The following is a 10,922-nucleotide window of genomic DNA, read 5'->3' as shown; positions in this document are numbered from 1 at the left end:
ATGGATTTAGAGGCTGTATCATTTGGCAAGTACGCCACATTTCATGCATGAGTGGATTTTTTGTTTCTAAATTTATTTAAATAATATGGAGCAATATAATTAGTATGCAATGCATGGGATCTATTTTGATCATTTGATAATCAATTTTACGCATGAATTTCTTTTCTCCGCCATTCATATACAAAGAAAGTTAATCAAAATAAGTTACTAAGTAAAATTTTGACTTACAGACACTGCGGTATATTATTGTCTACTCATAGTCGCACCCAGCTAACAGCAACAAGATGACTACTAACTATATTAATCTTATAGAACGTACGTACCTAGCTCATTTGCTCTTTTAATTTACACAAAAGTAGTCTTTTATTTATTATATTAAATAATGCATTTTATATGCATTATAATTACATGCATTAATATTTGATCACTTCACCAGTCCCAAATGAGGAGTAGAAGTACGTCCTCCAGCTAGTATTTGGGAATGCAGGAACGACCAACATCTAGCTAGAAACCGTACCGTCGAGCAACAAGCTCTTAATAATAGACGAGGCAAGAGTAGTACTCTTGCACTGACTTTGACACCACTCTTTGGCGCAATAGAATTTTGTGGTTCCGCACCAACCAGATGCACTACAGCACAATCCAGGAGGACATTTTCTACCATCAGCTTGCCTTCCACATCGTCCAGGTGCGTATGGAGGTGGAGGTGGAGGTGGGGGTATAGGTGGACATTGGCTTTGACAGTTCTTTGGACTGCAGTACTTTTCTGTAGTTCCGCACCAACCCAACCAGCTACAGCACGATCCAGGAGGACATAGTTTGTAGCAACCTTGGTATCCACACTCTCGCTTACCTATTATTGGATTATTATGAGGGGTAAGAGTACTTTTGCACTGACTTTGACAACGCCCTTTGGCGCAATATTTTTCAGTGGATCCACACCAACCAGATGTACTACAACACAATCCAGGAGGACACTTAGTACCATAAGCTTGCCATCCACATCGTCCAGGTGGGTTTGGAGGTGGAGGTGCAAGTGGGGGTGGAGGTGGACATTGTTTTTGACAGAACGATCTGCCACAATAATCTTCTGTATTTCCGCAAATACCGTCCCAGTTACAACATGATCCAGGGGGACAATCTTCATAGCAACCTTCCCAACCACACTGTCGTCGTCGACCTTCAGGATTTTTAGCAGAGGGAAGAGAGAGATTGTAGGCTGAGGCCTTATAAATTATTGCTAAGAGGAACAAAGCCAGAGCCAAAAAGCTAACTGAGAATGCATCATTTGTCTTTTTAGCTTTCATCATTTTGTGATGACAGGATGGTTAGATGCTGTCTCACATGCACAAAATATATAGCAAAAGTTTCAGGGGAATTCCATAATTTAGAGTGACGGTACCGTGTTTAATTTGATACCAATTACTTAATTGATGAAGAGTCTTTAGAAAAAAGAACCTATTACTCACTCACTCCATCGGTCGGTCCATTTTTACTTATTTTCTATACTAAAAATAAAGGTAGAATACTCATAAAAATACCTGAAGTTTGATCGGATTATTAGTTGAGCACATTGAATTTTGTGGGGGTTCTATTACCCTCCAAACCTTTTTTTTCGTATTTTAATAGAATATATCTGTCACTTGGTCTATTGCGTGTTAGTCACGCGCATTGAGCGCATGAAAGATTTAAAAAACATTATAAACTCTTTTTTTTTGCCAAACAGCCCCTAAATTTTCTAATTTTTTAAAGTTTTATTATTTATTTTTCATTCTTTCTCTTCTCTCTTCTTTCTTTCTTCTCTTCAACAATGGAGTCTTCAACAATGAAAGCTCCATTGTTGAATTGAAATTGAACACAATTTTATCACACACATACACACCCAAATGGGTCATATTCAACACACCCAATTCAATTACATCAATTTGATTCAATTTCAACAAGTGAAAATTATCCTAAATAGACTTATTACATTATTAATTACAAGTTATAACAAAACTTTTCAATAATTACTAAGACTAAAGAAATAATTACAATTTATAGCAACTTTTTAGAAAAATCTATTTTAATTAAATATTTGAAAATCGATTATCTAATATTTGTTATTTATATTATTTTCTTATTTTGAGCATTTAACATTTATGACTTAACTAAAGATTTGGATAATTATGGCAAGTTATATTATTGGTATCAATGACTTTTTTTTATTTTGATAATTAAGTATTAAAGTTGTTCAGAACTTAAGGAGCCATATATGGTAAATATATATTTTTTAAAGTTAAGAATTAATATTTTACTTTTTATTAACTTTAATAATTAACTTAACTTAACTTTAATATTTTTTACTTGCTTTTTATATATGCCAAAAACAGCCGTCTTCATGCTGATAATTAGTATTGTGTCTTATGAGACATTTCTCTTTTTAATCTATCACAAATAGCTATACTTTTTTTGAAATTATCTAACACAACGTTCACATTTTATTGTTAATATTAATAGGTGTTGAGCTACAAAAATTACTATTTTTTTAAAGTTGAAATTGAAATTATGTTCGATGATAAATATAAATTGAGGTTGTTTTGAATTTTTGTGAGAGAGATAAAAGTAAAAAAGTGAAAACAATTAATTTTTTTACTTATTTTTATTTTTTAAAATATAATTTTAAATTATATTTGAAATTCTCATGATCTAACACCAATTTAAAGTTATATTTAAAATAAAGTGAAAAAGAATTTTTGAAAAAAAAATTCTCATGTTCAAACGGCCACTAAATGAGGTGATGATTTGTTGAGGCTCGTTGATATAAAAGTTCATTCTTTTACTACGAGAAAATTTTTTGAAAATACACGTGAAACTCTTACCATTGCTCATTCAAAATTACAATTAACGTACTTTAATTTGCATATATCTTCTACATATTGCTTATATATATGTTTGAAAATCTTTGCTTTATTCCTTAAACTTAATTTTCAATCAGACATTTTTACTTAAAATGAAATAGACAATCATAGTATGATGAGAATATCACTTTTATGTTTCTGCTAAATAAAATTATTTTCTTAGTAATTTTACTTACATCCTATCGTAAAATTCGTCTACTTTTTATGCTGACTCTCTAGTAGAAAACTCATCAAACACCAATATCAATCATGGTTAATACAGATTATTTTTTTATTACAACGAAAAATTATTTGACATTAAATAATTATCAATTAATATTTTCAATATTTACGGTGATAGTTTTTCATGTAATATCCATTACATACACTACAAAGATTATGTAAAATAAAACATAATTTTTCTTATCGATTGTCACATTCATAAAACTCATTCACTACAAATGTGATATATGCGAAACTTCATCGATATCAATTTTAACATCAACTTAATATATTGAGAACTAAAAAAAATATTATTTAAGTATGAAATGAGTATATAAACTGGTTTCAACGTAATTTATTAAACAATTCATGAATATTGTATTGTGTACTATTCTGGTTTCATACACTAAAAACAGTTATATAAGAATACGTCATTTGTATGTAGAATCTTATATACCAACACAAATAACAGATTGTTCAGTATTTTCATTAATATTCATTGTCATATATTTTGGTGTCACATACAATATATATTTAATAAAAAAAAGCAACAATACTACTTTTCTAATTTAAATACACCATTACTCCCCGGTGATTCTGAAATCTTTGATTTGTTAAAATCAGTCCGGCTACCCCTTTTGTCATCCCTTGACGTCTTGCATAAACTTGATCCTTTATTGAGCATGTATGAATGTCACAATACATTCTTATCTTAAAAATCTTTGATTTGTTAATTCTGGAAGAACGAAGAAACCAAATACAGTCCTCCATCATACAAATCAAATTGTAGCTGTTAAATTAAAAAAAAAAATTAATACTCAGAAAACAGATACCCGAATTACATACAACTATAATATCCAATTTAATACACTAAAAATACACAATCGTTTTTACCTGCTTGTGCTTGACCTTTCAATTCGATATGTCTATCATCAGCTGTGTTGCGATTGCCTCTACTAATCCTTTATATTTTGTTGTTGCATCATACATAATCTCATCAATTCCAAAGTCCTTCGGTATTACTGTTTAAACAACAATTTTAGTCTTCATGCAATTAATAAAAATACAAAATTCAACAATCTAACAATAGAGAATTGAAGAAACATAAAAAAATAAATCTTTAAATTCGTTTTGAATGAAAAATATTCATTTTCATAAAAAAAAAATTAACAAACCTGATGAATCTCATCTCCCTCCATGACATTTCATGATTGAAATTTGTTATCAAAAGAAATACTTGTTTTTATTTTTCTTTCAAATTATAATACTCAGCAATTTGTTGACGCCGAAATTACGGTGTTTTGTTTACTGGCATAAATTAATCTTGTACAAAGAGAAAGGTAGTGTATGAAGATGGAAACTCTTAATGCAAGCATTAAAATAAGAGGGAAAAAATGGTTAGAGGGATTTGGGGTGGATAAATATCAGTAATTAAGGTTAACTACATTTAAGGTAAATTGTACATTAATTGTATTAAATCTTTATTTTCCTTTTTCATTAATTACTTTTTTGTATTTCCAACAACAAAAAAATCTTTTTTATATATATTTTTTTAAATGAAAGTTGCTATAACTTGAAAACTTAAAAATTTTGCTATAACTTATAATAACTAATCTAATAAGTTTATATAGTAAATTTTCCCTTTCAACAAATAGCCCAAATGAGTTATCTTCAATTTCATCAAAATGACAAAATTTAATCCACCATTGTCACCACCAATCAACCATCATTGATCAGCCACCAACTAAGGAAAAAATCAAAAAATAAAATTCACCAAGAGAGGGAAAAAAATTGTTCGTCGAAACTAGAAACAAATTTGATAATTCTTGAAGAAAGTTTTCAATTTGAAACTTTGAATAATTTCAAATTAAAATTCAATTTCATACTTGAATTCAATTCAATTTTCAGTTTCCAATTTCATTGCGTTCAATGTGCCACATATTGTGTTCAATAGTCGAAAATTGAAATTTGAATTTGAATTTCCAGTTTTTTGGACTTGAAATTTGAAATTGACTCAATGAAATCGTTTGGAATTTGATTTGTAGGAGGAATTTGAGTTGTGGAATATTTAATATGATTGTAATGGTGAAAAATGTTGAAAAGTGATAAAATGGAGAAGAAACGACGTGTGTACTACACTTCAACAACAACAACAACAACAAACCCAGTGTATTCCCACCTAGTGGGGTCTGGGGGGGGTAAGATGTACGCAGTCCATACCTCTACCTCTGATGAAGTAGAAAGGTTGTTTCCGAAAGACCCCCGGCTCAAGGCACGAGATACCACACAAACACATAGTAAAGCACAGAAGCAGATTACATAACATAAATACGGCACCCATAAGGAATATAAAACAGAGGAAAGCAGAGGGAAGCACACAGATTTGTAATAAACATGGAACACGGAATACGGAATCATAACAGGAATAAAACCTCCACCAAGTAATTCCCTACACTAGCGACCCAAACTGGCCCTAATCCTCTGCCGTAATTCGCGTCTTCCAGACCTTCCTATCTAGGGTCATGTCCTCGGTGAGCTGTACTACACTTCCTACCGTAAAAACTGATTATAATGTTTTTGGGGTAATTAATTCCACTTTGAAAAAGTCCAGGGGGAATTAATTCCACTTAAAAAAGTATAGGTGGGTAATAGAACCCTTGCAAAATTCAATATGTTCAACTGGTAATCTGGTCAAATTCAGGTATTTTTGTGAGTATTCTCCCAAAAATAAATAATCATGCTATATTTATTTTATCCTTATTATTAATATTTTGAATTATATTCTTCAATATTTTGCATTATATTCTCCAATATTTAAAAGACTAATAATTAATATAATAAGTAAAACTATTCTTCTATTTATTGATTGTGTCAAGTTAAATATGAACATATAAAGATGCGAATACCAATCATTGAAAACACATTATTAATTCGCGTCCCCTTGAGACTCCAAATGTGTCACATATATTTAATATGATTATGAACTTTCAAAACAAATAATCTCAAATGTGTCATAATCAAAAATTAAGATAAACTTATTAATTACAAATAAATTTTGTTATATTTTTCTTGCAGTGATCCCTACTTTATTTGTAAACTTCTGCTAAAAGAGGAACATACAAATAAAGAAGGGGGCCATAACCTAACTTCCAGACTACAACTCATCATAGGGAAAAAAAATATACAAAGGAATAGTAGCTCTATATATGAAAAAGACCGTGTCTGAAGAAATCAGTACGTGTTGCTATTACACTGATTGTACCTTTGATTTTTTACATTTGTAGTACTATAATATGTAATGTCACATGACATGACATCCTACACATGTATGGACTCCTATAAATAGACACTAGACGATTTCCAAACGCATAAAATTAACTTACAAGATAATAGGAAAAACATTGTTTCCATCTCAAATTATATTCGAAAAGTTAAAATCACACCTAAATTATATTATTGATTTATTACACACCTAAATTATAAAAAAAGTGAAACTATTTACACCCTGTCTGGCTACCATCACTTACATGTGGTGTAGTGTTTTACACGCGCTATCACGTCAGTAAAAAGTATCACTTTTTTATAGTTAAAGTGTGTAATAGGTCACTTATATAGTTTAGGTGTGAATTCGACTTTTCGACTATATTTTGGGATGGAAACGATGCTTTTTTTCTTAATATTTTTAGCCGTTTACTTTTGTTATTTAATAGGCTGAACGCACCTAAAATAAGTGTAACACACGCGCCTTAGAATGGGGGTCGTGGGGAGGTAATAATATCACTTTTATATAGTTAAAGTGTGTAATAGATCACTTATATAATTTAGGTATGGCTTAGACTTTTTTTGTATAGTATGGGGTGAAAATGATGCCTTTTCCCACAAGATAATTAAATTAAGGTCTAACCCATTGCCAGCCCCCCTGAACTTGGTACCAACTTTCACTTAGACACATGTCGTTCACTTTTAACACCTCAAATAGCAAAAAGTGTGTATTTTGACACCTTTTGCTTTCGTAATTTTTTAGGAATATTTTCGTAATTTTGGAGTTGTCTTCACCACATTACTTTCTCCACACAACTTTCTTTATCCTCCATTAATGGAGGTTAATGGAGATTGAATTTTTCAAGAATAATAACAAAATTTTACTCCATTAACAAAATACCCACTCCATTAACATACCTACAAGGTTACAACAACAATACACACCATGAACACCAACTAATATTACTTTCATTAATCAATGACATCATTAACTCAAAAAAAAAAAAATTATCAACACTTAAATAAAAAAACAAAACGGGTGAAACACATTTTTTCCTTCTCTTTCTTCCTCATTCTTTCGATAATTCATTTTTTTCCTTTCAAGCAGTTGCCAGGTTTCTCCAATTAATTCGCTATTTGAGAAATAAGAAACAAAGTTAATTCCCTATTTGAAAAATAAGAATGGTTAATTTTAACAAGAATGACAAAAAAATTCTTTTTTAAGAAACAAGAAATCAAGAAATAAGAATGGTTGATTTTCCTTTATGTTGATTTTAACCATTCTTATTTCTTAAAATGATTCCGTCTTAAAATGATTTTTCGTTCATTGATCAAAGTAACAAAAAAAAAAAGGAGAAAATCGATCAAGAAAAAAATTTCACCATTGATGGAATTAAAAATTTCATCATTATTGCTCAAGAAATGTCAATGGCAACTAATATTGAAGAAAATAGGTATACAAGTAGTATATCAAGAGTAGTTAGAAATATTACCTGAATGGCATATTGAAGAAGATGATGGGACGTAGCCAGGGGAGGGGGGAGGGGCTGCCTTCCAAATGGAGAAGATAACTTCAGTGGGGGTAGGGGAGGGCAAATTGAGAAGATGAACGGGGGAGGGAGGCTGCCAAACAAGGTTGGTAGTTTGTCCAATGGGGGTGGGGGTGAGGAGGGGTATGGAGAAGATGACTTAGGGGGTTTGGTGGGGTGAGGAGGGGTATGGAGAAGATGACTTAGGGGGTTTGGTGGGGTGGGGCGTTAAATAATTTTATAATTATTTGAGAAAATGCCATGTGTCAGTAGTTAATTGGTTAGTTTGTTAAGTATTTTTATCCTTCATTTTAATTCTGTATAAATTAATGAGTTAGATAATTAAAATGAGTTGGCAAAATTTAATTGGTCAATTAATCCACGTAAGCAGCGAGTATAGCCACACGCGTGAGGGTTTACAGCATATTGTGCAAAAAATGTCAAAGTGACACACTTTATACCTACTTGAGGTGTCAAAAATGAACAATGTCCACTTGAGATGCCTAAGTGAAAGTTGGTGTCAAGTTCAGGGATCACCGATGGGTTTGGCCTTAAATTAATTTCTGCAACCATGAATAAGGTAATGCATCAGCAAAATATAAGATAAATGCTGTTACAGCCAGTGATGAAATAATTAATGAACATGTGAAATAAAACAATAATATTAAGTGCACACTAACAAAAGTTGAAGTTCGTGTATCCCTAGTCCCTACAATATATCAGTGGCAACAACTGGGACGTACCCAAGACCTTAATAAAACATCGTATCACAATTATTTTCCTATTTTAATTCATGTGTTTTAGTTAATTGGATATGACATTAATTTATGATCTAAAATGCTCTATCCATTTCAAAATTCATCCTCCGTTTTATAAAATTGGGGGACCTGAATAGGACTTTAAAATGATCCATAAACTATCGTCCTTTTTAGCACATTGTGGATAATTTGGCAAAGTTTTTTTTTTTAAAATGACACTCTATAGCACATTTTAAAACAAACAGCTCAAGTTTGAAAAATTTTCAAAAAGTGACCAGTCGGATATACTATTTTCGTTTTATAGTCATTTCCTAATTTGGATCATTTTAGTCTATATAGTCCATATACAGTCCATATACAATACTGATACAGTATTCAACTTGGGCAATTCGATCCTTTTAAAAATATTTTAATTTTTTTCCCTATAAATATTTTAACTGATCAAATATTCTGGCTTTTTTTTTATTGTTTAGAAATAATAATTAAATTATATAAAAATGATATAATTTTTAAATAAAATATGTATCTATATAAGATATATGCATAGAAATTGTATAGTTCTATCAAATATGTATATATAGAAAATATATATAAAAATAATATAGAAACCGTATGAAAATTATATAATTGTTGTATAAAACGTGTAAAAAAAATGTACAGTTATTGTATAAATTGTGTATCAAAACTGTATTATTTTCATATAGAATATTTACATATATAAGATTTGTATAAAAACTGTGTAGAAATGATATAGAACAAGCCAGTCAATTGAAATGGCTAGAAAATGAAATTTAAATTTCATGAAAATAGTTTAATTTGAATTGCCGTTTTTATTTTTTCCCCAAGTTTTTGTGGATGCTCAAAGTACTTATTTATTTCTTCTAAATATTATTCTCCAACTCAATTTATGTAATGGGCTGTGAATCTTTTTGAAGTAGTCAATTTCGCAAAGGTGCATACACACACCTAGTTAGATATCACATCTGGTATGTTCAATATTCAGTTCCCTCTATTGAAATTTGATTTCGAAGTATGACGAATCAAAAAATTTAATTGTAACTATGAATTCGGTTATATTTTCTTAAAATAAAATCTATATATTTAAAAATTAAACAAAAAAATGGCAATGCAAGTCAATATAACTAATGAATCAAAATATTTTTAAAAATATAACCTCTTCTCCTTTTCCCTTTTTCCTTTTGTTCATATAGATTATTTGCATTGATATTGATTTTATGTTTTAAATTAACTACATAAAAATAAAAAAAATTCTTAAAAGAGATTTAAAATTAGACCCCATGTAAAATTATACTGCTATAAAATGTAAGCCATCAGGCACTAAGATTTTACTACGACAAAACAAGAAAAAAAAAATGAGAAAAGGCATCTTTTTTTCCGAACTTGTCGCCACAACTCACTTTAGCACTTAAACTTAACTTTCGTTTATTTATCCCCTTAACATCTTTAAAGTGAATTATTTTCACCCCTCAAAACTGAATACCACTCTCACGACGAAGAGTGCACTACACACGCGTCACGTTATTACCAAATCAGTGCCACATCAGTGCCATGTCATTTGCCACGTAAGAATTTTTTTTTTTGTAATAATACCACACACTAACTTTTTATATATTTTATATATACTATTTTTATATATATATAAAAATATATATTATTTTATATATATATTTAAAAGAATATATTTTTTATAAAAAATATATTTTATATAAATAAAATAAACTCCACCCCCCTTCCTTCTTCTTCTTCACAACCCACACCCCACCCCACCCCAATTCCTTCTACTTCTTCATTAGACAGCACTCCCCGTCCCCTCCCCTTCCTCCTCCTCCTTCTTCTTCTTCACATAAAAGCACTACTTTTTCTATTTCTTTCACCATTACCACAAGCTTTTTCAATGAATTTTTTTCTTCATCAAATACAAAATTAACTTGAATTAGCTTGAGCAAATCCATCAATGAACTAAATACAAGTACATGATCACAAAAACACCAATACACAAAATCTCAAATCCAAATTCTTTCACATTAACCAAAACCCAAAATTTCAAAACTCTTAAATTTTCAGTTTCTTACTCAAAAATGTCTACAGAAATGGCATAAACAGTCCGAAATTCGAAAATGGCATAGATGATATTCGCATGACATGAAATCCTTGGCCAAGAATCAAACTTGTTCATCAATCTTGAACCCTTTTTTATTGTCGAAAAATAAAATTTTGGATTAATTAGGACTTGATAGGAAGAAAATTACGAA

General features: G+C 30.2%; 1 protein-coding gene and 1 long non-coding RNA gene across 2 annotated transcripts; both read right to left on the bottom strand.

Moving 5' to 3' along the window:
* Positions 1–344: 344 nt before the first annotated feature.
* LOC107864796 (chitin-binding lectin 1) lies at positions 345–1,370 on the bottom strand. The gene has a single exon (XM_016711219.2). It carries the CDS (start codon positions 1,308–1,310, stop codon positions 501–503), a length of 810 nt encoding a protein of 269 aa, XP_016566705.1. The 5' UTR covers positions 1,311–1,370; the 3' UTR covers positions 345–500.
* Positions 1,371–3,535: 2,165 nt separating this feature from the next.
* Positions 3,536–8,099, bottom strand: LOC107862237. Its single transcript, XR_001671954.2, has 3 exons — positions 7,856–8,099; positions 3,996–4,123; positions 3,536–3,891 (listed from the first exon to the last, which is right to left on the bottom strand). It is a non-coding gene; the product is annotated as an uncharacterized LOC107862237 (long non-coding RNA).
* Positions 8,100–10,922: the final 2,823 nt, after the last annotated feature.

Source organism: Capsicum annuum, chromosome 3, assembly GCF_002878395.1.
Source record: "Capsicum annuum cultivar UCD-10X-F1 chromosome 3, UCD10Xv1.1, whole genome shotgun sequence".
Lineage (NCBI taxonomy): Eukaryota > Viridiplantae > Streptophyta > Magnoliopsida > Solanales > Solanaceae > Capsicum > Capsicum annuum.
This window is presented reverse-complemented; position numbering and strand designations above follow the sequence as displayed.

Excerpts from the sequence above, each read along its gene's own strand:
- LOC107864796 (XM_016711219.2), bottom strand. The coding sequence starts at position 1,310 with ATGATGAAAGCTAAAAAGACAAATGATGCATTCTCAGTTAGCTTTTTG.